The 25,784-nt window shown below is 51.8% G+C and overlaps 3 protein-coding genes and 1 long non-coding RNA gene across 31 annotated transcripts; 2 read left to right on the forward strand and 2 right to left on the reverse strand.

Moving 5' to 3' along the window:
• Positions 1-273: 273 nt before the first annotated feature.
• AGPAT1 (1-acylglycerol-3-phosphate O-acyltransferase 1) lies at positions 274-10,176 on the forward strand. Of its 4 annotated transcripts, none has more exons than XM_005553423.4 (7): positions 274-381; positions 6,885-7,093; positions 7,321-7,454; positions 7,788-7,963; positions 8,128-8,223; positions 8,350-8,422; positions 8,934-10,176. In XM_005553423.4, exons 2-7 carry the CDS (start codon positions 6,894-6,896, stop codon positions 9,104-9,106), a joined length of 852 nt encoding a protein of 283 aa, XP_005553480.1. In that variant the 5' UTR covers positions 274-381; positions 6,885-6,893; the 3' UTR covers positions 9,107-10,176. The 4 variants fall into 4 exon arrangements, with proteins under 4 accessions (XP_005553480.1, XP_065400278.1, XP_005553477.1 ...); XM_065544206.2 differs by lacking the exon at positions 274-381 and adding an exon at positions 1,777-1,865; XM_005553420.5 differs by lacking the exon at positions 274-381 and adding an exon at positions 1,777-1,861.
• On the reverse strand, positions 10,104-13,859 carry EGFL8 (EGF like domain multiple 8). Of its 5 annotated transcripts, none has more exons than XR_012433973.1 (9): positions 13,797-13,859; positions 12,113-12,241; positions 11,762-11,884; positions 11,572-11,681; positions 11,377-11,472; positions 11,125-11,279; positions 10,954-11,033; positions 10,727-10,880; positions 10,104-10,472 (listed from the first exon to the last, which is right to left on the reverse strand). XR_012433973.1 is itself a non-coding variant. In XM_045390632.2 (9 exons), exons 2-9 carry the CDS (start codon positions 12,211-12,213, stop codon positions 10,426-10,428), a joined length of 822 nt encoding a protein of 273 aa, XP_045246567.1. In that variant the 5' UTR covers positions 12,214-12,241; positions 13,797-13,859; the 3' UTR covers positions 10,104-10,425. The 5 variants fall into 5 exon arrangements, 4 of the variants coding, with proteins under 4 accessions (XP_045246567.1, XP_005553470.2, XP_045246566.1 ...); XM_045390632.2 differs by having other exon boundaries at positions 11,125-11,235; XM_005553413.4 differs by having other exon boundaries at positions 11,125-11,295.
• PPT2 (palmitoyl-protein thioesterase 2) lies at positions 13,571-24,411 on the reverse strand. Of its 21 annotated transcripts, none has more exons than XM_005553409.5 (9): positions 24,303-24,411; positions 23,153-23,346; positions 22,748-22,901; positions 22,177-22,272; positions 21,984-22,091; positions 19,928-20,011; positions 19,724-19,808; positions 15,803-15,857; positions 13,577-13,878 (listed from the first exon to the last, which is right to left on the reverse strand). In XM_005553409.5, exons 1-9 carry the CDS (start codon positions 24,310-24,312, stop codon positions 13,720-13,722), a joined length of 945 nt encoding a protein of 314 aa, XP_005553466.2. In that variant the 5' UTR covers positions 24,313-24,411; the 3' UTR covers positions 13,577-13,719. The 21 variants fall into 21 exon arrangements, 19 of the variants coding, with proteins under 19 accessions (XP_073894509.1, XP_073894508.1, XP_073894510.1 ...); XM_065544203.2 differs by lacking the exon at positions 24,303-24,411 and adding an exon at positions 23,541-23,919; XM_045390630.3 differs by lacking the exon at positions 24,303-24,411 and adding an exon at positions 23,651-23,797.
• On the forward strand, positions 23,962-25,143 carry LOC141410129 (uncharacterized). The gene is made up of 2 exons (XR_012433974.1): positions 23,962-24,172; positions 24,280-25,143. It is a non-coding gene; the product is annotated as an uncharacterized lncRNA (long non-coding RNA).
• Positions 25,144-25,784: the final 641 nt, after the last annotated feature.

A 25,784-nucleotide genomic window follows, 5' to 3' on the forward strand; every position in this document is an offset into this window, starting at 1 on the left:
CTGAATGCCTGCCAATCACAAAGAATTCAAAAGAAAGGATTGGCCCAAAGAGTAGGGGCGGGAAAAGGTTCGTGTGGTCCTGCCTTCGCACAATGGCTATTGGCTGATACGGCCTAAGTCAATGTGCAATGCCAAGGGATTGGTAATAACTCGCTACACCCTGTCGCCTGGCCGCGGAGGGCTTTATTCGTCTGAGTAGTTGTCAGTCATAACCAAAGCCAGAAGCAATTTGCTCGGGACTACCTATAGACCTCGCCCACTATAAGCCCCTTTCTTTCCTTCGCTTCCTCTTTCTGAGAATGTCCGGATTGCTATTGGACTTTGGAGCGTATGGTTCCAAAGCAACTCATTGGCTAGAACTTGACGGAAAATGGTGGTTAGGTAAAACGCGCCTGCGCAGCACGCGGCGGGACGAGGGTGGGCCAATCGCGTGAGGGTTGAACCTTATCTTGTTCCACCTCTTCACCCCTATCTTGTCGCTATGGTGACTGCTCTACAATTGGCGAGGCTTGCAGTTCAAAGTCCTCGGCTCGCTTCATCCGGGTCCTTCAGCTGTGGACTTTCTGCTGATTGGGCCTTTTCCTTTTCCCCTGATTGGCCGACATCGGGAAAGACGGCGAAGAGCTAGGGAAAGAGGGAAAACACTAGGGTCGCAGGGTTCAAAATGGCTCCAACCTCCTGTGGTGACGTAGAGAGCAGAACTTGGGTCTGCCCCTCGCTTTTAGTTAAGGGAGCAGAACTGGGATTAGCCCGACGTTTGGATAGTACGAACATCGATCTGCGGAGCTGGTGTTAACTCATTCGGCTGGACGACTCAGCCCTCCCCACTTTAGGTGATTTACAGAGCAAAACTGAACTAAAGGCCCACTCCTTTCTTAATGTTGTACACAGAGTAGAACAGGATTGACTTAAACTCCGTTTTAAACCTTCAGAGCAGAAAAGCTCTGGGCTCACCCTCTTTGTGACTGGTGCAGAAGGGGCACGGCCCGCCCCTTTTAAGGAGACCCACGGGGGGTCTCCTTAAGACCCGCCCTTTCCTCCTTATAATTTGCCCATCAGAAATAGGGTCTTCCTCCAGGGTTGGACCCCGGAGAGTTTGGGCCTTTCCTACAATCATTGACCCTCACTGTGTCCAAAGGAGCAGAACTAGGTAACAGTCTTCCCACTACCAATCCTCTTCCCGAGGGCATGTAAACTCATGCAGGGTAAAGGTGTGGCTAGAGGCGGGACCTTGATAAAAGATCCCATGTGACTCAAAAGTAAGGAAAGATGAGAAGTTAGCAGTTGCGTAAAGAAGGACTGGGGCAGATGAGGATTCAGGAAACTGGAGGTTTAAGATATTGAGAGGGAAAGGTGGAAATGAAGGAGAGTGAAGTGATGGAATGATCCTAGTAAAGTGATAATGGGAGTGGAGGAAGAGAAGAGGGGGTGGAAAACTAGATACATGGCTACCAAATTAAGGAGGCATCCTCATCCAGAGGAATCGGCATTCTTCCTCACTTTGTCTTTTTCTAGAAAGCACTCCTGACGCCCAATTTCCATTGGAAGAAAAGATGTACCCATATTGTATGTTGTGAGAAGGGGTTGTCTCAGCTTGGGGAAGTAAGGAGACTGATAGGAAGGAAGTAGGAAAGAAAAAGTACAGAAGGAAAAGAGCATGGAAAAGGAAAGGTTCAGGGATGAGGCCAAAGAGATCTCTTTAAAGGTCAGAGAAGGCAGGTGGAGGGGGGAGCTGGACAGCTGGGAGATAGTGAGGGACAAAGGGCAAAGGAAACCAGACCAGAGGACTGGAGAGTGAGATGGGGTGAGATGGAGTCCTGGAGAGAAAAATAAGAGAGGTGAACTTAATGCTTGTCATATGGTAGGTAGGTGTTTGATAAATGCTTAGAATTGAAAGGGGAACGGGAAGAGGGGTCCTTAAGAATAGTTGCGGGGAATAAGCAGCAGATAACCGGAGTTGAGAAAAAAAGAGACCAAGTAAAAGTGGCAGTTAAAAGAGAGCTGATGGAGAATAAAGGAAGGAATGTGCCGAAGGAGAAATATAGCACCAGGGGATCCAGAACTCAAAGGGAGTTAGAGAATAAAAAGATGCAGCTGGAGCCAGAGATGGGAGCAAAGGCAGAGGGAGGGCCCGCCTGAGCCCTCCTGGGGCGGGGCTCCCAAGAGTACACTGGTAGACGTGGGGAGGAGATGCCTGAGTTTCTGGGAGACGATTGGCAAAACAGGCTGCCCATCACCGCCCTCCACTTCCTGGCCGGCCCCGGAAACCAGCAGGCGTTGGGGAGGGGTAGGGGGGGAATAGCGGCAGCAGAAGCCCCAGCCCTCAGAAAGACAGCAGAAAGGGAGGGAGGGAGGGAGGGTGCTGGGGGGACAACCCCCCACCATTCCTACCGCTATGGGCCCAACCTCCCACTCCCACCTCCCCTCCATCGGCCGGGGCTAGGACACCCCCAAATCCCGTCGCCCCCTTGGCACCGACACCCCGACAGAGGCAGAGACACAGCCATCCGCCACCACCGCTGCCGCAGCCTGGCTGGGGAGGGGGCCAGCCCCCCAGGCCCCCCACCCCACTGAGGTGTGGGCGGGAAAGGGATGGGAGGAGGAGGGAAGAGGGTGCTGAAAGCGACTAGGATGAGGGGAAGGGGAGAGATTGGGTCTGGGAGGGCCGACTGGGGGAGATGGTTGCTGGGGAAAGGAGAGGGGCTGACTGGGAAGAGGGTTGCTGGGGATAGGAGAGGGGACCTGAGAGGGAGGAAGGATGGAAGAGACACGGGAGGGGGAGAAATGGAAACCCTTGTGAATTTGGGACTGGGAGTGTGCACAGGGAATCCTGGAGAGGGAATTCCCTACACCTTCCCCAATTCCTTTTCTTGCCCTTTGACCCCACATGACTCTTGCGGGGGTCATGAGGGGAGGCGGCCAGCAGAATTTGCCTCTTAGGAATATACCCTTAGGCCCCTCTGTTTCCATCTAGGCACAGGACCTCTTGTTTCTCAGTGGCCTTCCACACTGCTGGACCCTTACACACAAATGCCTTATGGGAGCCATGTTTTCTACATTGAGTCTGTGTGCCTTTGACATGTTTAATGGCTTGTGTGCAACTAGGTTGTCCCAATGCTCTCCATAGGCTGTGTAGAAATGGTGTGTTATTTTCCATCAGAATTGCCCATTCTCCGTTCTTGTGTCCACGTCTCACATCCAGTTTTGACATGTTCAAGTACCGCATGTGTGTGAGTTTTCTTATATTGCACCTGTTTTATAGTTTCCTGTTACTCGCACGTTTTATGTTTTGGCATGTTTATTTCAGCATGTGAAGGTTATATACCTTATTTTACTTTGGCTGACATGTCTGTGGTCCTACCATTTGCAGTAGTCTTCATGTGTGGGATCCCATGGCTTGGCTGAATAGCCTACACACTCATGTCTGACTCAGTTGGCCCGTTTGCTGTGTTTTCCCAGTCACAGTTCACAGAACACATGTGTATGCCCCTTTGCACAATACACTGATGTAACAGGACCATAGAATGTGTGTTATAAATTTATCATCAGTGTATTTTATGAACCGTACGCTCATTAAATTTGGCCCTCCATTGCATTTCTAAATCCTTGGACTTTTGTTCTCTGAAGAGGGTCACTTAATATCAAGTGTTAGAGAAGAAGGTAACTGGGTCTCCAGGTCTGCAAAGAACCATCCCTGCATGCCTTACCTTGGTGACCTCCCTGGCCCATACCTCTCTACACAAACATTATCTTTCCAGTGACTGTGTACAGTCTGTGTCCATGAGATCAATGCATGTCACAGGGTCAATCCTGCTGTGAACCCCATCGTTGGTATTTATGGACATTATCTTCCATTCTTTTCACTGTTGGCACACATTTGATGAGAGCAGCATCTTTCCCTGTGGCATGTTAATCCCATTCTGTGCATTTCTCTTGTGACATGACCTCTTCTTGATTATTGTTACTCTGCCTTCATTATGGCCATGTATTGCATGTATCTATTCAGAGTCGGTTACCATTAGGCTTCATGTGTTCGTTACTTTCTCAGTGACTTTTCTTTTAGTAGTCAGTACTACTCAAGAGGGTAACTATCTAATTTGTGATCAGAACTGCCATCTCTGTCATTAGTTGTGGCTCTGTGGGTGTGTATATAGCCTTAGAATCTGTTCAGCAAGTGTTTGTTGAGCACCTACTCCATCTCCTATTGTCCTGGTATTGGAGATAAGACAGAGTCCCTGTCCTTAAGCTGCTTACAGCCTAAGGAGGGAAACAAAAATGCCAGTCAACACATAGTGTGTTGTCAAGATCAGTGGTTCTTAAATTCAAGCGCACATCAGACTCACCAGAGGGCTTGTTAAAATACAGATTGCTAACCAGCCATGATGGCTCACACCTGTAATCCCAACAGTTTGGAAGGCTGAGGCAGGAGGATCACCTGAGCCCAGAAGTTCAAAACCAGTCTGAGTGAGAAAAAGAAAAATAGATTGCTGGACCTAATGCCCAGAATTTCTGATTCAGTAGATCTGGGGTGAAGTCTAATAATTTGCATTTCTACACTTCAAGACCCACTGGTCAAGATAAAAGTGTAATGAAAGCACAGGCCTGGAGGGGTTCAGGCAGCCCTCCGAAAGGTGACACTGAGCTGTGTGAGGCAGGAAAAGATCCGGGCATTCCAGTCAAAGGGAACAGCATGTTCAAGGTGCAGAAGCGTGAAAGATCATGGTGTCTGAGGAACTGAAGTGAATCAGTTTGACTGGAACAAAAAGAGTTTTGTGAGGATGTGGTCGAAGATGTAAGCAGAAGTCAACTTGTCAAGAAGAACCTTTAGGCAAGACAGGGAAATGCTCTGCGTTTCAGAAAAATTTGTATTAACAGAAAAATCTCTGTGGTTGCTACGTGGAAGATGGATTGGAGGGGGTTAGGAGCCTACTCCACATAGTTCAGGGGAGAAATGATGCTGTTCTGAACTTGTAGGGGCAGTGGGATGGAGCAGCTCAGAAAGCCTACAGTATTCCAACTGACAGGGTCTCCTGTTTCCTCTATTGCCTGTTACCTTCTTGCTTGGCAATAGGCTTACCTTTGAGCATAGCCCTTCCCGTCATGGGAAGACAGTGCCTGTGGCCTCAGTAGGAATGACAGGTATTTGCCTGTACACCCTTTTTGTGAATTGTTACCCTGCCCCCAACAGTGGGGCAGAGTGGAGGAAGGAGGAAGAACCTAGAACACAGGTTCTGTGTCCTGCCCCTCTTCCTCTTGAGCCCTTTCCTCTCCCAGGGCAAGTGCTGTTATGTCCCCTTTACTCCCTGCCCTCCATTTTTCACTTGGTGAGGCCTTACACACTGTACCTGCCCACGCAGTGTCACTAGAAGGAAGGGAAAGGGTGGTTGGATTCATTTGCCTGTGTGGAGGTAGGATTGGTCTTTGTAACTATTCCAGGTATGTCCATAAGTCTACCTAGGAATGGGGGAGCTGCCTGGGTGGAGAGGGATTTTTCTAGTTACTAGTTACGCATTCACATTATTTTATCTGTCACTGGGTGTAATTATAAATTTGTGTCTGTGTGTGAACATGTTAGTCTTTGTATGACTGTGTGTTGGCATTAGTGACATGAACTTTTAATCTTGCCATTTGGCCCCTGGGTATATGGCTGTGGGTGTTCTGTCACAGTCACCATATATGCTGTGTGCTGTGTTCGTATATGTATATGCAGTACATACCAGTGTCAGCATAACCGAGTGGTTAGGAACACAGGCGGCTTAGATTTAACTCAGGAGCTGTATGATCTCAGGTAAGTTATTTAGCCTTTCTGGGCCTATTTCCTATAAAATGTAAATAATAATAGTACTTTCTAGACTATTGTATGGGTCATTTTAAGAGTTTAACTTAATATATAGACCAGTGCTGTTCTACAGAAATATAATGCAAGCCACATACGTAATTTTTTTATGGTAGCCACATTTTTACAAGGCAAAAAGTGAAATTAATTTTAGTAATATATTTTCTTGAATCTGATACATCTAAAAGATTATAATTTCTTTTCTCTCTCTCTCTTTTTTTTTTTTTTTTTTTTTAGGACAGAGTCTTACTCTGTTGTCCAGGCTGGAGTGCAGTGGTGTGATCTGGGCTCACTGCAACCTCCACCTCCTGGGTTCAAGCAATTCTCCTGCCTCAGCCTCCCAAGTAGCTGGGATTACAGGCATGTGCCAACAGGCCCGGCTAATTTTTGTATTTTTAGTAGAGACGGGGTTTCACCATGTTGTTCAGGCTGGTCCTGAACTCCTGACCTTGTGATCCACCCGCCTCGGCCTCCCAAAGTGCTGGGATTACAGGCGTGAGCCACTGCGCCTGGCCCAAGATTATAATTTCAAAATGTAGTCAGTATAAAAGATTAATAATGGGATATGTTACATTTTGTTTTTTATTCAGTCTTTGAAATATGATGTGTATTTTACATTTCCAGCACACCTCAGTTCAGACTAGCTGCATTTCAAGTGCTCAGTAGCCACATGTAGGTGGTGGCTACTTTCTTGGACGGCACAAGTATAGACCATTATAAGACCCTTACCAGCTACAAGTGTTACTATCATTCTTATTGTCATTTATTGTCAGGTATCTGTGAGGTGTAGATGTCCATGTCTTGTGTCTCTTGTCTGAATATATCTGGAGCCTTCAGGAAGAGGAATGGGAGAGCAGTCTTGAGCTCTATCTCCACCACCCTCATCCTAGAGAGGCTTCCTGGGAAGGTTTCAATGGGAACCCTGCCCCAGCTTGTTTCTCTGGCCCTTGTCCTCATAGCACCAGTCCCCAACCCTGCCTTCTGTGCCTTGCCTACCCCACTGGCCTCCAGAAACCAGGCTGATTGTCTCTTGCCCCATCCCCTGCAGGTGGCCAGAATGGAGTTGTGGCCAGGGGCATGGATGCTGCTGCTGCTGCTCTTCCTGCTGCTGCTCTTCCTGCTGCCCACCCTGTGGTTCTGCAGCCCCAGTGCCAAGTACTTCTTCAAGATGGCCTTCTACAATGGCTGGATCCTCTTCCTGGCTGTGCTCGCCATCCCTGTGTGTGCCGTGCGAGGACGCAACGTTGAGAACATGAAGTGAGGGGCAAGGGGTCTTGGGCAATGAGGGAACCTAAGGGTACAAAGCGAGTAGTGGATTGGGGGAAGGGGGCATGGTGTGTGTAGAAAAGACTGAGAGAGACCAGAGACAGGGAATGGGGAGAGGACTGCAAAGGTGGTCAGAAAGACAATAGGGTTGGGGGGAGCTGAGGCATGCAGATGGACATCAATGGATCCCACTGGGACCCCTTGCCGTGACCCCACAGGATCTTGCGTCTAATGCTGCTCCACATCAAATACCTGTACGGGATCCGAGTGGAGGTGCGAGGGGCTCACCACTTCCCTCCCTCACAGCCCTATGTTGTTGTCTCCAACCACCAGAGCTCCCTCGATCTGCTTGGTGAGACCCCACCACAGGGCACACCTCCCCCAGTCATGCCTCCCCTCCTGGAACCTTCCCTAGAATATCTTCTCCTTGAGATCCTTAATTCTCCTTCCTCTGGGACATTGCCCCCTTGTCTCCCGCTCAGGCCTTCATTCCCTGGGTAGAACTGCCCTCATAAGCTGGGTACATACACCTTTGGTCACCCTTTCCTTCACTTGGGGCTCCCCCTGCCTAGTCTCCTCCTTCACCTCCAGTCCCTACCAGAGTGGGTGATGATCTGGGTGAGGTGGGTTGCTTTCTGTGACACTGCCTCCACCCCAATCCTCACCCACCCCCACCCTGCCCAAGGGATGATGGAAGTGCTGCCAGGCCGCTGTGTGCCCATTGCCAAGCGTGAGCTACTGTGGGCTGGCTCTGCCGGGCTGGCCTGCTGGCTGGCAGGAGTCATCTTCATCGACCGGAAGCGCACGGGGGATGCCATCAGTGTCATGTCTGAGGTCGCCCAGACCCTGCTCACCCAGGACGTGAGTCATCCTGGGGAAATGGGGGATTGGAGGGATAGAAAGTAGAATAGTTGTAAATAAACTGATATGCAGGGCCAATGGGCCTCAGAGGTCCCATTATAACATCACGCCTACTCTGACTCCTCCATATGTGTTTGTCTTCCTTGACTTTCTTTCTCCCCCAGGTGAGGGTCTGGGTGTTTCCTGAGGGAACGAGAAACCACAACGGCTCCATGCTGCCCTTCAAACGTGGCGCCTTCCATCTTGCAGTGCAGGCCCAGGTGACTACTGCTCCCTGTTCTGCTACTCAGCTGCCCACCCCCACCATTCCCTCATCTCTGGGCAGGGGCTTATTGTAGGAGTCTCAGAAGAGAGCTGTGGACTGACCTGCTTTACCCCTTCCCCAGGTTCCCATTGTCCCCATAGTCATGTCCTCCTACCAAGACTTCTACTGCAAGAAGGAGCGCCGCTTCACCTCGGGTGAGGGCTTTGAGCAGTTCTGGGGTCGGGTGTGTCCAGAGAGGCTGGGAGGACATCCCTGTGAGGCAGGGGGATCATTCAGTGTCAGAGCCATGAGATGTCCACACGGTCATCTAGTTTAACCCACAGCAGCCAATAAGTCTTTACCAAGCACCACCATACCCTGCCAGGTGGGTAGCACTTGGTCCCACCAAGAGAGGCTGTTACTAATCTAGCAGGAAAGATAAGGCCTGTGTGCACAAAGCTGTAATGAATAACACTCATTCAGCAGTAAATGCCAAACCCAGAGGAGGGGGGCTGGAGGAGTGCTGAGGAGATGTCTGGACTGGGAATTGGAGAAGGCTTTGTTTAGAAGGGCCTCAGAAGTGGCAGCTGGCAAGCCCAGGGATGGTTGTCCAGGGTTGGGGGAAGAGAACTGAAAGGTTGAGGAAGAGTATCCCTCAGAAGCTGGGCCCCACCTGTGGGCAAAGACCTGGGTGGACAGGCCATGATGGTGCTCCCCTTGCCCCAGGACAATGTCAGGTGCGGGTGCTGCCCCCAGTGCCCACAGAAGGGCTGACACCAGATGACGTCCCAGCTCTGGCTGACAGAGTCCGGCACTCCATGCTCACTGTTTTCCGGGAAATCTCCACCGATGGCCGGGGTGGTGGTGACTATCTGAAGAAGCCTGGCGGGGGTGGGTGAACCCTGGCTCTGAGCTCTCCTCCCATCTGTCCCCATCTTCTTCCCCACACCTACCCACCCAGTGGGCCCTGAAGCAGGGCCAAACCTTCTTCCTTGTCTCCCCTCTCCCCACTTATTCTCCTCTTTGGAATCTTCAACTTCTGAAGTGAATGTGGATACAGCGCCACTCCTGCCCCCTCTTGGCCCCATCCATGGACTCCTGCCTCCGTGCAGTCTCCACTCTTGACTCCCACCTCCTACTGTTTTGTCTGTGGGACAGTTGCCTCCCCCTCATCTCCAGTGACTCAGCCTACACAAGGGTGGGGAACATTCCATCCCCAGTGGAGTCTCTTCCTGTGTGGTCTTCTCTCCCCCTCTACTCCACATTGGCCAGTGGACTCATCCATTCTGTGGAACAATTCTCCCCCACCCCAAAGTCCATGGATTCAATGGACTCATCCATGTGAGGAGGACTTCTCGCCCTGTGGCTGGAAGCTGATACCTGGAGCAGTCCTCCCAGGCTCATCCTGGGAGCTTTCCTCAGCACCTTCACCTTCCCTCCCAGTGTAGCCTCCCGTCAGTGGGGGCTGGACCCTTCTAATTCAGAGGTCTCATGCCTGCCCTTGCCCAGATGCCCAGGGTTGTGTACTCTCTGGGATACCAGTTCAGTCTCCACATTTCTGGTTTTCTTTGTCCCCATGGTACAGTTCTTCAGTGGACCTGACCCCACTCAGCCCCCTGCAGCCCTGCTGCACCATTTCACCAGACACAAGGGGAAGAAGCAGACATCGGGTGCTGCGCTTACTTCTGCCCCCTGGGGAGTTGGGGAAAGGAACAAACCCTGGCTGGAGGGGATAGGAGGGCTTTTAATTTATTTCTTTTTCTGTTGAGGCTTCCCCCTCTCTGAGCCAGTTTTCATTTCTTCCCGGTGGCATTAGCCATTCCCTGCCTCTCGCTCCAGACCTGTTCCCACAACTGGGGAGGTAGGCTGGGAGCAAAAGGAGAGGGTGGGACCCAGTTTTGCGTGGTTGGTTTTTATTAATTATCTGGATAACAGCAAAAAACTGAAAATAAAGAGAGAGAGAGAAAGATCTGGGTGCTTGGTGGTTGCATTTGTTAAGGAATCGAAGAAGCAGTTCTTGCCCAGGCAACCTGCCCCCAGCCAGAAGACTCAGGGGTGGGCCCAGAACACAGGCCTCCCCCTTTCTTCAGCTCTCTGAAGTTTCCATTGTTCATTGCTCTTTGGTGGTTGATAGCCTTATCTGCAGCTCACAGTCGGCCAATCCCAGAGGATTAGTGGGTCTGGCTTCTGTATAAATTAGGGGTGCTGTAGAGGCTTCTTATCGATGACTGAGGCCAGGGCCCAGGCTGTTGTCCTCACAGGAGCCTGGTTAATGACATGGCAGACACAGTGGCTGTGGTCAGCCTGGAGTGGACTACACTGCCACTCTCACCAAACAGTAAGTGAAACTATTGGGCTGGGGACAGGATTTCAGAAGAGAACGATGGTGAAGTGGAGAAGCATGAGGACAGTGAATGTTGGAGAGGGGGCTTGGAGAAAAGAGGGCGTGCTTGAATGGGGAGGGGTCTTGGGGAAGGTTGGGGAATAGAAGTCAAGGTGGGAGGAGCGTGAGGACTCACAGGCACCTAGCCTCTCCTCCAGCAGCAGCACCTGGTCGCTGAGAGATTCGATCCGGTCACCCCGGCCCCACAGCTCAGCCACCTGTTCTGGCTGCAGCTCTTCAGGCGGCATGGGCAGCACCGCTCGGACCCAGGCCCCAGCCTGACTGGCCCACTACAAAGGAAGAGATGCCTCAGGGTATGGATAGTGACGTCTGGCCTCGCCCCACCCAGCAGGCTTAGCTTACCTGCTCCAGCCGCTCCAGGCGCCCTCGCAGCTCACGAATCTCCCGCTTCAGAGCGCGCTCGTCTTTTTCCGCCTCCCGAACTAGGGACAAAGAAGACCAAGAACATAACCACTGCCAAGCCTGGACGCCTGTCCCGGGTTCCCCCGGTGGCCTGTATTCCTGCCCGCTCACCGGCCACGCTGAGTATGCTGGCACTGGTTGGGGGTTCTGGGGACCCCTCCGTGCAGGTGCGCCCGTCCAGGCCTAGCACTAGGTCGTGCGGGCAGCCGCAGGTGAAGCTGCCTGCGGTGTTAAGACAACGGTGCGAGCAGAGGGTGATGCCGGTCCTACATTCATCCACGTCTAGTTACCGAAAAGAGGAAGGGGCTGAGAGAGGGGGCGGGGGAAAGCGCCAGGGTAGGTGGGGAGGACAAGCTGACTCACCCACATGACAGTGCTTCCCTCCCCAGCCGGGGGCGCACTCGCACTGGTCAGGCCTAACGCAGACGCCTCCATTCTGGCACGGCTTGGCGCAGATGGCTGCAGACAGAGAAGTGGGGTTCAGTCTCTAACCGATGACCCAGCTCCCCAGCTCCGTGGGGCGCGCCTCCCCGCAAGGCCTGGAAGACTCAGCCTCACCTTCACAGGTGAGTGCCCCCGGGTGCCGCTTCTTCCAGCCCTGGCAGCACACTGCATGGGTCTGCTGCACCTCCCGCCTCACCTCCCGCCACGTAACGCGGTACGTGGTCCTGGAACACAGCGCCTGGCTCAGGACCCTGAGTACGGGTCCTGGTCGGGGTTCTTGGGGTCCCATCTCCCCATCCCTCACCTGTAAGTGCTGCAGATGCGCCTCCCAGCGCACAAGGTCAGGTAGGGCTTGTACACTGGTTGGCTGTAGGACTCGTTATAGCGGAGCGGGACCACCAGTGTCTGCTTGGAGCAGACTCCCTGACTGCGTCCATGCCAGAGGATGAGGTGGGAGAGATTGAGTAGGCCAGGCCCTGGGGAGCCAGGAGTCCCACTTCCCTCAAGAGGCTACTGAGGCCCCGCTCCCCCTCCAGATGACAGCCTCTCACCCCCATTCTAAACTTTCAGTTAAGTTTTGCCTCCTGTCAAGCCCCATCCCCAACAGAAGGCTCCCGAGAAGAGCTCACCCGGGTCCCACCCCCTCTGTTGTCACCTCTCTCTGAGGAATCCACCCTTGGCCCCCTCGCCTGATATCAGTAGCAGGAGGAAGGAGAATCCGCCTAAGAGAGTCCACAGCTCAGCCCTGGACCCCATGATTCTCTTTGACGCTGGACCCTACAGGCTGCAGGCAAGAAAAGGTTAATGGATGTCCGTCCTCTCTCCTATTAATTTCTCCAGCACTAGTCCCTCCAAGGGCACTCTGCAGGTGCCCTCTAAGGGAGTCAGGACATTCACTGTTACATATTAGCCACCAGAATTGCTTACACCTGTGTGTACAACCCAGTGCTATCCTATCCTTAGCATATCATGATCCATTCAGCATCATAAAAGCTCACATCCCAGCACACTCCCTCCACCTCCCCTCTAACCTACTTCTCATCCCCTCTGCACAACCTGGAGGGACACACAGTCAACCCTCCCCTTATGACCCTCCTTTTTTTTTTTTTTTTTTTAAGGAGTTTCACTCTTAGTGCCCAGGCTGGAGTGCAATGGCACGATCTCAGCTCACCGCAACCTCTGCCTCCCAGGTTCAAGTGATTCACCTGCCTCAGCCTCCCAAGTATCTGGGTTTACAGGCATGCACCACCACGCCTGGCTAATTTTTTGTTTTGTTTTGTTTTGTTTTGTTTTTTGAGACAGGTCTTGCTCTGTCGCCCAGGCTGGAGGGCAGTGGCATGATCTAGGCTCACTGCAAGCTCCACCTCCTGCGTTTATGCCACTCTCCTGCCTCAGCCTCCCGAGTAGCTGGGACTACAGGTGCCTGCCACCGCGCCCGGCTTTTTTTATTATTATTATTTTTAGTAGAGACAGGGTTTCACCATGTTAGCCAGGATGGTTTCAATCTCCTGACCTTGTGATCCGCCCACTTCAGCCTCCCAAAGTGCTGGGATTACAGGCGTGAGCCACCATGCCCGGCCTGTTTTATTTTGTTTTTTTTGTTGTTGTTGTTGTTTTCTTTAGTAGAGACAGGGTTTCTCCATGTTGGTCATGCTGGTCTTGAACTCCCGACCTCAGGTGATCTGCCCGCCTCAGCCTCCCAAAGTGCTGGGATTACAGGTGTGAGCCACCATGCACAGCCGACCCTTCTGTCTTTAACATGCCCTCTTATAACTTCATACCTTCAAAACCCTCGCTGACCGGGCATGGTGGCTCATGCCTGTAATCCCAGCACTTTGGGAGGCAGAGACGGGTGGATCACAAGGTCAGGAGTTCGAGATCAGCCTGGCCAAAATGGTGAAACCCCATCTCTACTAAAAATACAAAAAATTAGCTGGGCGTGGTGTTGGGTGCCTGTAATCCCAGCTACTTGGGAGGCTGAGGCAGGAGAATCACTTGAACCGGGGAGGCAGAGGTTGCAGTGAACCAAGATCGTGCCACTGCACTCTAGCCTGGGTGACAGAGCAAAACTCTGTCTCAAAAAAAAAAAACAAAAAAACAAAAAACCCTACCTATATACCCTCACACCATACACATAAACCAAGCACCTGGAAACTCCACACCTTTCACACACTGCTACTCCCCTCACACACCCACACCATCACGTATGCCCTAAATGCACATCCCTTGCTCCAACAAAACACCCCTCAACTCACGCCCACCCTAAGTCTCTGAGTAAACCCCACTCTCCCCATTGAAATTCTCTCCCCACCTGCCTTCCTCGCTCTCTCCATTCCCACCTGGCTTCTCCTTTCTCCTGGGAGGCTTCAGGCAGACCAGCCTCAGCAGAAGCAGCTCAGACTGGTGGGTGGGCCTGGCAGGCTAAGAAGGAGAGGAGGGGCTGGGCCAGAGAGTCCTCCCATTCCTGCCCCCTCCCACAAGCCTCCTCCTTAGCTCCAGCAGGGTCAGCTCAGTAGGGTCAAGTCCCACCACCCTCATCCCCGCCCCAGCAAAGGGCTCCCTAGAAGTATCTTTCCAACCCTCTGAGGCCCCTATTTCTGGACTCCCCAGATCAGAAGCTACGAGCTCTGTAACACCACCAGTACCCCCTTCAACCCGACACAGACTAGGGGAGAGTTAGGGGGCAGAGAAACAGCTGCAGGGAACAAAGCAGGTCAGGTTATGGGAGAAAAAGCAAGATCAGCTGAGGAAAGCTAGAAGGGCAAGTCGTCACAAAGGGGCAGGGGGGCAGCCCAGGGCACCAAGGGGAAAACTGCCCCCCTCTCTTGAGGACATTTGTTAGGGCTTAGGGGGAGCAGAATTGAGTCAGCCACCACCTCCCATGCCAGAGCAGACAGGGCCCTATTGTCTCAGCCAAAATTCCTTCTTTCAAGGAAGAGGAGGCTCATTGTCCAGCCCTACACCCAGCTCTGGCCCACAAAGCTCAAAAGGGGCACAAAAAATGCCCACACTGACCCTCTGCCCCCTCGTCTAGCCTGGGGGTGGCAGGCGCATTCCACCCATGAGGCTGAGGCCCAAACCACTGGAGCCCTGAGCTTAACCCCCCAGTCTTGGGGACTGGGAGAGGAAAATAATTGTCTTCAGCAGGAAAGAACCCACAGAGAATCAGGAACCCACAAAGAATGGGCATTGAGAGAGAGCGGAAACACCAAGGGGGTCCCCACCCTAGACCAGGCATCTGGGCACCCAGGCCTCAGGCTCCGTCCCCACCCTCCTTGCGGAGCCAGGTCCCCTCCACCTGGAAATGAGCCACATCACACTGAGGAAATGGAACTTTATTTCCATAAATACAGGGGTTACACCCATTCAAGGGTAGTTAAAAGAGGGCCTGGGGCCTCAAAGAAACTGGGCTCTCCCAGGGGGGTACTCCAACACTGATCATAGGGACTGGGGGATCCCCAAACCTGAGATGGGCCTCATAGGCCACAGATATTCCCCAACACTGACACTTCAAAAATGGAACTGTCCCCATAGGGGAGCCTCAGAACCCCACTCTCATGGGTCATCTCTCTTAGGGGTCAGGAGGGCTGATGACAGGGGACTTCAGAGAAAAAAGGGAACATGGGGAGAAGAGAAGCTAAAAATGTCCTGAGTGGCCTGGAAGGAGACCCCTGTGGTGGGCAGGCGTGGGTTCTCCTCCCATACAGCCAGATACGGAGGAGCAGCAGCAGCAAAAGCAGCCACAAGTTAAAAACATGGTTTCTCAATTCCCAACTTCGGCCTTGAGAGAAAGGGAGAGCACGGAGCAATCCCCCAAATGAGAAGACATGAGGTAGGGGAGGCCTGGACTTGTCATTCACGGAGGAGCAGAGGAAGGGGGTTCTGGGAGGCCAGGTTGGTGGGGGATAATATGGGAGCAATGAGGTGGTCACAGGCACACCAAAGCCTGACATCTGCTTTCCAAGGCCACCACTTGGTCTCTGGACTGAGGAGTTCCTGGGGACCCCTGAATATATCCTCAGGAGAGCCAAGGTTCAATGCAGGTCTCATAAAGGGTACGGTTGGAGTGCCAGGCTGTGTGGGAGATCCCGGCCATCGGACACCTCACTATGGCCCCCCGGGCCAATAGAGTCTTCAACCCAAAAGAATCCCGCAGATAAACCTTCAAAGTGGTCGAAGGGGCATGGAAGCATGGAAGAGAGACATAAGGAGAGACAAAGTGAGTTACTGCTGGGATCCTGGACCTCCTCCCCACAGGGTGAACCCTTCAGCTTGGGAGTCACACAGAGGGCTCTGGAATAAGGTGGGACAGTGGATGGAAGGGAAGTAATCCCAGGGGGCTCACCAGTTGCTCCTCCATCTCCAGGACCGTCTCATTTGCATCATAGAAACCAAAGAAGCTACAAAGAGATTTGTGGGGAAGTTATCAGAAGAGCTGGAGAAAATCTGGCTAGGCGCAGTGGCACATGCCTGTAATTGCAGTACTTTGGGAGGCCAAGGCAGGCAAATCACCTGAGGCCAGGAGTTCGAGACCAGCCTGTCCAACATGGTGAAACCCCATCTCTACTAAAAATACAAAAATTAGCTGGGCATGGTGGCAGGTGCCTGTAGTCCCAGCTACCCAAGAGGCTGAGGCAGGATAATTACTTGAACCCAGGAGGTGGAGATCTCAGTAAGTTGAGATCAAGCCACTGCACTCCAGCCTGGGTGACAGAGTGGGACCCCCGTCTCAAAAAGGAAAGGAAAGGAAAAAGGAAAAGAAAAAGGAAAGGAAAAAGGAAAAAAAAAAGGAAGAAATCAAGGTGGGCCAAGGTCCCAAAGGAACCCAAGGCCTACTGGGGAGACAGGCAGCAAGGGAGGACACTCAAAAATATCTCACTGGATATAGGTACCTCATGAGGTGATACACTGAAGATATGACCTCACTTCTGTAGAAACCCCATCAAAAATGCATTACTGGCCAGGCGAGATGGCTCACACCTGTAATCCTAGCACTTTGGGAGGTCAAGGCCGGCGGATCACCTGAGGTCGGGAGTTCAAGACCAGCCTGGCCAACATGGCGAAACCCCATCTCTACTAAAAATACAAAATTAGTTGGGTGTGGTGGTTCAAGCCTGTAATCCCATCACTTAGGGAGGCCGAGGAGGGTGGATCACCTGAGGTCAGGAATTCGAGACCAGCCTGGCCAACGTGGAGAAACCCTGTCTCTACTAAAAATACAGAATTAGCTGAGCCTGGTGGCGGGCGCCTGTAATCCCAGTCACTCGGGAGGCAGAGGCAGGAGAATTGCTTGATTCTGGGAGGCAGAGGTTGCAGTGAGCCGGGATCGCGCCACTGCACTCCTGCCTGGATGACAGAGTGAGACTCCATCTCAAAAAAAAAAAAAAAAAGATTACCTAAGCATGAGGAAATATCCAACCCACACTGAGGGAAATTCTACACAACAGCTGATCAGTATGCTTCAAAAATATCAATGTCATATTAATGTCATGGACAAAGACTAAAAACCATTCCAGATTAAAAGATACTAAAGAGGCCTGGTACAGTGGCTCATGCCTATAATCCCAGCACTTTGGGAGACCGAGGTGGGCAGATCACCTGAGGTCAGCAGTTCGAGACCAGCCTGGCCAACATGGTAAAACCCCATCTCTACTAAAAATACAAAAATTAGCTGGGTGTGGTGGCGTATGCCTGTGATCCCAGCTACTCGGGAGGCTGAGGCACACTTGAACTTGGGAGACAGAGGTTGCAGTGAGCTGAGATCGCGCCACTGCACTCCAGCCTGGGAGACAGAGTGAGACTTTGTCTCAAGACAAAAAAAAAAAAGGCCGGGTGTGGTGGCTCATGCCTGTAATCCCAGCACTTTGGGAGGCCGAGGAGGGTGGATCACCTGAGGTCAGGAGTTTGAGACCAGCCTGGCCAACATGGAGAAATCCTGTCTCTACTAAAAATATAAAATTAGTTGGGCATGGTGGCGGGCACCTGTAATCCCAGCTACTCGGGAGGCTCAGGCAGGAGAATCACTTGAACCTGGGAGGTGGAGGTTGCAGTGGCCCGAGATTGTGCCATTGCACTCCAGCCTGGGCAACAAGAGCAAAACTCAGACTCAATAAAAAAAAAAAAAGATACTAAAGAGACATGACAGGATCATGCAACTCAAGATCCTGATTAGGATCTTCCACTGGATATTTTTTTTTTCTATAAGGACAGTTGGAAAATTTTGAATAATCTGTGAGCGCATATTCAGGCAATTTGAATCTATGTTTATTTTTAAACACAACATTTAAATATATAAATGTATATATATTGAGAAAAAAAGATACTAATGTAAACATGACAAAATGTTAACATTTGAGAAATGTAGGTGAGGAGTATACATGTCTGCTTTTTGCTATTTTGGTAACTTTTTTTTTTTTTTTGAGACAGGGTCTTATTCTTGTCACCCAGGCTGGAGTGCAATGGCAAGATCTCGGCTCACTGCAGCCTTGACCTCCCAGGCTCAAGCGATTCTCGCACCTCAGGCTCCTGAGTAGCTGGGACTACAAAGGCACACCACCACGCCCAGCTAATTTTTGTATTTTAGGTAAAGACAGGGTTTTGCCATGTTGCCCAGGCTGGTCTCAAACCCCTGGGCTCACACCTTGGCCTCCCAAAGTGCTAGGATTACAGGTGCAAACTTCTCAAGTATGAAATTATTTCAAAACAAAAAGGTCTTAAAATCTCTCTTTTTTTTTTTTTTGAGATGGAGTCTTGCTTTGTCCCCCAGGCTGGAGTGCAGTGGCACCCTTTCGGCTCATTGTAACCTTCACCTCCCAGTTTCAAGCAATTCTCCTGCCTCAGCCTCCTGAGTAGCTGGAACTACGGGCATGCGCCACCATGCCCAGCTACTTTTTGTATTTTTAGTAGAGACGGGGCTTCTCCACATTGCCCAGCTGTTCTCAAACTCCTGACCTCAGGTGATCCACCCGCCTCGGCTTCCCAAAGTGCTGGGATTACAGGCGTGAGCCACCGCGCCCAGCCAGATGGAGTTAAAATCTTTTAATTAAAAAATATTGGCCGGGCGCGGTGGCTCACGCCTGTAATCCTAGCACTTTGGGAGGCCGAGGCGGGCGGATCACAAGGTCAGGAGATCGAGACCACGGTGAAACACCGTCTCTACTAAAAATACAAAAAATTAGCCGGGCGCGGTAGTGGGCGCCTGTAGTCCCAGCTACTCAGGAGGCTGAGGCAGGAGAATGGCGTGAATCCGGGAGGCGGAGCTTGCAGTGAGCCGAGATGGTGCCACTGCACTCCAGCCTGGGGGACACAGCGAGACTCCGTCTCAAAAAAAAAAAAAAAAAAAATATTGGCCGGGCAAGGCCGGGCATGGGGGCCATACTTTCTCCCTGGGGGGTTCTTCCACCCAGAGCACAACTCTCTCCTTCACTTCCTTCAGTCTCTAATTGAATGGCAACTCTTCCAGGAGGACTTCGACCACTATTGAAACTAGGCCCCAGTCATCCTCTAATCCTTTCCCCTGCCTTATTACCTGACATATATATTTGTATATATGTATCAGCTGTCTTACAAACTAGAATATAAGCTAGGTAACATTAGGGACTTCTCTTTTATTTACCACTGCATCCCCAGGGCCCAGAACAAGCCTGAGCCCATAATGTTGAATAAATATTTCTTGAGTGATTCAAGTAGCTCAGGTGACATTACAGATCACTCATGGTGACCTATAACACAGGAAAGCACAAAGTACCATGGAGTCATGGGTTTTTTTCTAAGGAATAGGATGGAGGGGACAAAGCTGGAGGCTGTTATAATAATAGTCCAGGTAAATAAAGAGGTGGTAGGAAATGTGATAAAATGGCATAGAACTATACACACACATTGAACCAATGTGAATTTCCTGGTTTTGATATTGTGCTATAATTACATAGGATGCAACCACTGGGGGAAGCTGGGTGAAGGGCCTCTCTATACTATCTTTGCAATTTCCTATGAATCTATAAGAATTTCAAAATTAAAAGCTTTTATAAAATGAGGAAGGGGGTGATAGGGATGGAGAGGAGAAGTGTCAGCAGGACTTAGTGACTGGTTTGATACAAGGGGTTGGGATATGACTCCCAGGTTTTGGTCTTGGGTGACATGATGAAATGGGGGGAGGCGCACTAACTGAACGGTGGAAGGAGCAGGCCAGTTTTAGGCATGAGATAAAGACTGACTGGGGTTGGGGGATGTCTTTAGCCAATCTTCAGGCCACACAATCCCTTATTACCTGGACTGCCAGGGAGTAATAACACCATCATCAGGGCCCCCAATCAGCACCAGGTGGCCCACACGAAGAAAGTTCTTCCGCCATACTGTAGGATGGGAAGAAGAGAGGCTGAATCAGCCACAGGGGTCAGGATAGGTTGGAGAGGGAGACATAGGGAGTCAAAGAAGCAGAAAAAGCAACACAGGTAGGAGCCCGAATTCTCACCTGTGGCATTGGGATGGTCTCTTTCCCCATTGATCAGGGCCAGGAAGCTGCTGGCATTGAGGTACAAGTCATCGTGGTGGGGATCTGGGTACAAAGGGCAGTTAGAAAAAGAAGTACAAAAAGGAAGCAAGACTGGTGGTGAAAAGCCCAATAAGGAAGCTGCAGCAATAGTCAAGGTGGATAGTAATAAAATAGTAGTGATAATATGGGCCAGGTGCAGTGGCTCACGCCTATAATCCCAGCACTTTGGGAGGTCGAGGCAGGTGGATCACTTCTTGAAGTCAGGAGTTCGAGACCAGCCTGCCCAACATGGCAAAACCCTGTCTCTACTAAAAATACAAAAGTTAGCCAGGCATGGTGGTCCATGCCTGTAATCCAAGCTACTCAGGAGGCTGAGGCACAAGAATCACTTGAACCCAGGAGGTGGAGGTTACAATGAGCTGAGATTGCACCACTGCACTCCATCCTGGGCAACACAGTGAGACTCCGTCTCAAAATAATAATAACAGTAGTGATAATAACTCTAAACATAGTAACAAGTACTTTTTTTTTTTTTTTTTTTGAGACAGAGTCTTGCTCTGTCGCCCAGGCTGGAGTGTAGTGGCACGGTCTCAGCTCACTACAAGCTCTGCCTCCTGGGTTCATGCCATTCTCCTGCCTCAGCCACCCAGGTAGCTGGGACTACAGGCGCCCACCACCACGCCCAGCTAATTTTTTGTATTTTGTTAGCCAGGATGGTCTCGATCTCCTGACCTCGTGATCTGCCCGCCTTGGCCTCCCGAAGTGCTGGGATTACAGGCGTGAGCCACCGCGCCCGGTCTCACTTTTCTTTTTTTGAGACGAAATCTCTGTCACCCAGGCTGAAGTGCAGTGGCACAATCTCCGCTCACTGCAACCTCTGCCTTCCAGGTTCAAGCAATTCTCCTAACTCAGCATCCCAAGTAGCTGGGATTACAAGCGTGTGCCCTCACCCAGCTAATTTTTTTGTATTTTTAGTAGAGATGGGGTTTCACCGTGTTGGCCAGGCTAGTCTTGAGCTCCTGACCTCAGGTGATCTGCCCACCTCCGCCTCCCAAGGTGCTGGGATTACAGGTGTGAGCCACCACACCTGGCAATAGCAAGTACTTTTATCTAGCATCTACTATATGAGCCAGGTGCTATTCAAAGTACATTGCATTCATTTATTGATTTAATCCTTACAACCACCTGGTGAAGTACATGCTATAATATTTTACAGATAAGGAAAATTGAGTAAGTAACAGAATGGTTAAGTAACTTGCCCAAAGTCACCCAATAGGGTCAAGATTCAAACCCAAGTATTCTGGTCCCATGGTCTGGTCTAGAGGTTGGCAAACTGTGACCAATGGGCCAAATCCAGCCCGCTACTTGTTTTTGTAAATGAAGTTTTATTGGAACACAGGAACATTCATTCACATATGGTACATGGCTGCTTTCACACTACAACAGCAGAATTGAGGAGTTGTGAAACAGACTCTATGTCCTACAAAGTCAAAAATATTTACTCTCTGGCCCTTTATAGACAAGGTTTGCTGACTCCCACAACAGACTAAACCTTCTAAGGCAATAAGGTGACACACTTAAAACATTCTGGGCCGGGTGCGATGGTTCACACCTGTAATCCCAGCACTCTGGGAGGCCGAGGCGAGTGGATCACCTGAGGTCAGGAGTTTGAGACCAGCCTGGCCAATATGGCAAAACCCCATCTCTACTTAAAATACAAAACTTAGCCGGGCGTGGTGGCGCCTGCCTGTAATCCCAGCAATAGCAAGTTGCTACTAGGGGAACTGAGGCAGGAGGATCGCTTGAACCTGGGAGGCGGAGGTTGCAGTGCGCCAAGATCGGCACTGCACTTCAGCCTGGGCAACACAGCAAGACTCCTTCTCAAAAAAAAAAAAAGAAAAAAGAAATTCTGAACAGATCCTGTTCAAATAGCTCAATAAATGTTATCTTTATTGTTATCACTGCTATTGGTTGTAGCAGAGGTGGAAGCAACTGACCTGATCCATGGAAGCCCCAGTTCAGCATCCCCACTCACCATGCCAGTAGTTGCAGATGGAGAATTCCTGGCCCCAGGGGCTATAGCAGATCCGATAGAGGTTAGACCGCATGGAGGTGGGGAACAGCCACTTCAAGTAGTCCGTGTCTGGCAAGAGAATGGCAGTTAAGTGACCATAAACCTCTGTTCCCCCAAAACTCAGGGCATTCTGTGGGGTCTAGTGCCCACTCACCTCCATACTGTCCCATCTGTGGAGAGGAGAGGGAGATGAAAGAATCCACATTGTGATCATCCATGACAGAAAGCAGAGCCCGGCACACAAGGCCCCCTGTAGGCAGAACACCACATTGGGCAGACACTTAAGGACAGCAAAGCCAGCAGCACCCCCCACCCCCACTGCCACACACACACACACACACATACTGTACATAAAGGAGACTGAGGCTTACGGAAGGCAGGCACACCCTGTGCCAAAATGTCACACATCATATAAGTGACTGAGCCCGAATTAGATGCTGGGCCTCCTGCCTCTCATTCTAAGATGTTTTTACCTGCCCCATTTGCCCTTATGTCCAAGAACCATGGGTAATAGGAAACAAAGGGGTAGCAGTGTAGGGAGCCTCCCTCCCATTCAAGACAGAGATGAGACCCAGGTGCTGAGGGAAGTCAGAAAGGAAGGGCTCAGGTACCAGGGTTGTGCCTGGAGCAATGTGGTTCAGAAAAAGGGACACTAGGAAGTGTCCCTCAGATAAGGATCAAGCCTCAGATAGGGCTTAGGAGTTAGGGGCAGGGGAGTCGCCTACCCTGCGAGTAGCAGATGAGATGCACCCCTTGAGGGGCCTTTGCCATGATGGGGACCACAGCCTCTCGGAACCCTTGCACCTGTTCCCACAGGGGTCGCAAGCTCTCTCTCCCATCGAAGAGATCGAGCACTGTCACCACAGTCCCGGGGTGTGTCTGTGGGAAGGGGGCAATGCAGCCACCGGGGATAGGCTAAGAAGCTCCCACACGCCACCCCTGGCCCGCATCCACAGGTCTATTGTACCCTGCTAGAACCAGGGATCCCGTCCCCCAACTCTCCCCCACGCCAGCACCAGCTCCCTGAGGAACTGGGCAGGCCCAGAGGGGTGGCTTTCAGTTCCCCGCTCTCCCTCCCCTGCCACAGTAGACGCCTCTAACGCCCTGCACCCAGGTGTCCCCTGCCAGACCTCATTGATGTATTCCAGCAGGTGGCGGAAGCTGTACGAGCTGTCGAAGAGCCCATGCACCACGATGACCGGCTTGTAGGACGCGCGGTGGGGCGCGGGGACTGCAAGCAGCAGCAGCGGCGGCAGGAAAGGTAACAGGAGTAGGACCCACGCCGCGGGGAGCCGCTGCCCCCAGAGCCCCAGCATGCTCCCGCCTGAGAAAAGGGTGATAAAGGCCTGTGAGGGAGATGGCAACACCCTCCTCCCTCGGAACAGACGCCTGGCAATCAAGCCACCTCCTCTCGGTCCCACACCAGGTCCCTCACCAGGTCCCTGTCACAAAATAGCCTACTTTTAACTTACTCCAGCCCTCTCCCTACAAACACACCCCCCTACCACGTTGACGCACCAACGCGCACCCGAAGTCCCGCCCCCAACTCAGCGTTCGGGGGACTTGTTCCCTAGGTTCAGGGATGAAAGCATCTTCCCAGCCATGAACAACGCGGAGTTCTGTAATACCCGAGCAGCAGCCCAGGCCCCTTGAAGCGTGCAAACTCCCACCTGGCCTGGGTCCGTAGGCCTCGCTCCACCCGCTGTTTACTTCTCCCAGGACTGGAACCCACGGGGGAGGGGGAAGGGTGAGGAAAGACAGCGCAGGGGAATGACGGATGGGAGGGGGAAGGACGGGCTGCTTGGGGTCGCGCAAATCCGTCACGTCCGGGGCTTTCTCTGGCAACCGCGCGAGCGTTCCCGGCTACACAGACCCAGTACCGGAGGGGCAATGGAATATTCCATTGCGCTCTTGGTGCTGGGGAGGAACTAGGCGGAGCGATCCATTTAGGCTGGTGGGGAGAGGAAAAAGCAGCAAACATATTCTGGGAATGGAAAGAAGGCCTCTCCAGGCTTCGTTGCCCCCAGCGACCCAAAGGTCCGATTTCCCCCGCCTTGATTCTCCCCACTTCCCAATACAGGCGTCTGGCTCGCAGCGGAACACGAAGTTTTCATTCCCCAAGGGGCGGCCGGGGGGTGGACCAGGGAAAGGTAGTCCTCTGCATTTTGCCGTGTGCTGGGTGAGTGGCAGGGTGGCCTGGAGGGCTGATGCCAGCCCGGGCTTGCCCCTCAATACCCACCCCCACCCCACCCTCCAGTCCGCCCCAGGTCAGCGACTTACAACTCTTCATTCTGAAGTGCGTGTAGTGCCCTTGTCTCCAGAGACGCGGAGAGTCCTCGAGGCCCCTTGAGCTAAGTGCAGCCTGGCCCAATTTCTCCTGCCCTACTCTACTCCCCTCCCTATAAGCGACCCACCCCCAAGGGGCGGAGGGCGCATAGGGATGCGCTGACTCATGCCCTTGTAATTTCGACCAGTCTTTCAACCTGAGCGACCCCCACAATGTGGTTCTCTGAGTTATCTCTGGGTGGCTCCCTACCGAGACCCTCAGGCGTCCCACCTCTCCGCCTATAATCCCTACCCGACACCCTAGTGCCTCAGGGCTTTTACTTGTTAGGGTTTTTACTTAGCATTTAAAGACGTTTCTCTAGAGAGAAGGATTTCTCAGCATGTCTGAACCCCTCTCTCTGTTGACAAGGTCATTGCTTGGTCTAAATTTGTCTCAGTCAAACCATTTTGCTCTCGGAGTGGTGTAGAGTGACGATGGGGTGGCGGTAAGGGGTTGAGGGCTCACGCGAACGCCTAGTGACCAGAACGACTGGTGTGAAGCCGTGATCTGACTCTCTGGAGCCTGAGACTGGTTTCAGCGAGAGCCTCTGTACTGCTCTGTAGTCTCCGCTAGGACACGGACGAAAAGGGACGCAGCTGGGAGAGCGACTGCCCCAGGTGGGGGCTGAGGGGGTGTAAAGGAAGAATAATGATTATCTGGCTGTGTTTTTGTTTAAAAAAAAAAAGAAAAAAAAAAACTGGTGTAAATCTCCATAGACTTCCTATCCTTGCTCCCTTCACCCACCCACGCGTTCCCAAGATGCAATAAGCAAATAAAAAGACTAATAACGCTGTACCGCAGGTCGACTCAGGAGGTGGAGATGCGTCTTGGTGGGAGGTGGTTGGTGGGAGTAGGGGGGTTTAGGGAATGGATCTGAACATTGACCGGCCCAGAGACTCTAAGCAGCCTCTTTAAAAGCAAAGGGAAAGTGGGGAAACCAGCACACATTACCAACAGAGCTGCCAGAAATGAGCAGTTAAGTCATACTCCCTACCCCCTCCAAAAGAGCTTCAGCTCCTTAGTCCTGGATGAAGAAGGTATGTATGCACACCGCCCAAACTCTCTCTCCCTTTTCCCCCCAAGGCCCAGCTCCCCCCGAATTACAGACCTGGGCCTCCCTCTTTACTGCTAGGTTGGCAAGTTCACCATATCCTGGGAACTTTTCAGACCATCGCAGTTCTGAACTCTGCACAATTCTCTCTCACACACAAGTATTTATCTCTTCTAAATAGGGGGAAACTGGGGCCAAGGATTTGAGAGAAGACCCTGGCACCTTGCAGGGAGCTAAGACGGGGAGACAACGTGCCCCTGGAGGCACCTGGGTCATTAACTCCACTGAGAACCTGTTCACTTCCTCCCACAAAATAATCACTAAGTGAGTCTTGGAGGGGGAGACTCCAGAGAGTTCTCTCTCCCTCCTTCCTTTCCTTAGTCCC

The sequence above is a fragment of the Macaca fascicularis genome, chromosome 4 (genome assembly GCF_037993035.2).
Source record: "Macaca fascicularis isolate 582-1 chromosome 4, T2T-MFA8v1.1".
In the NCBI taxonomy this organism is placed as follows: Eukaryota; Metazoa; Chordata; class Mammalia; order Primates; family Cercopithecidae; genus Macaca; species Macaca fascicularis.

Excerpts from the sequence above, each read along its gene's own strand:
- EGFL8 (XM_005553413.4), bottom strand. The coding sequence starts at position 12,213 with ATGGGGTCCAGGGCTGAGCTGTGGACTCTCTTAGGCGGATTCTCCTTC. Across the intron at positions 11,682-11,761 it reads CGCATCTGCAGCACTTACAG|GACCACGTACCGCGTTACGT; the intron begins GTGAGGGATGGG and ends GCTGTGTTCCAG. Across the intron at positions 11,473-11,571 it reads GGGGGCACTCACCTGTGAAG|CCATCTGCGCCAAGCCGTGC; the intron begins GTGAGGCTGAGT and ends CTCTGTCTGCAG.
- AGPAT1 (XM_005553420.5), top strand. Across the intron at positions 7,094-7,320 it reads CGCAACGTTGAGAACATGAA|GATCTTGCGTCTAATGCTGC; the intron begins GTGAGGGGCAAG and ends GTGACCCCACAG. Across the intron at positions 8,423-8,933 it reads GGAGCGCCGCTTCACCTCGG|GACAATGTCAGGTGCGGGTG; the intron begins GTGAGGGCTTTG and ends CCCTTGCCCCAG.
- PPT2 (XM_005553409.5), bottom strand. Across the intron at positions 19,809-19,927 it reads AGACCATCCCAATGCCACAG|TATGGCGGAAGAACTTTCTT; the intron begins GTGAGAATTCGG and ends CCCATCCTACAG. Across the intron at positions 13,879-15,802 it reads TGGAGATGGAGGAGCAACTG|CCTGCCAGGCCCACCCACCA; the intron begins GTGAGCCCCCTG and ends TCTCCTTCTTAG.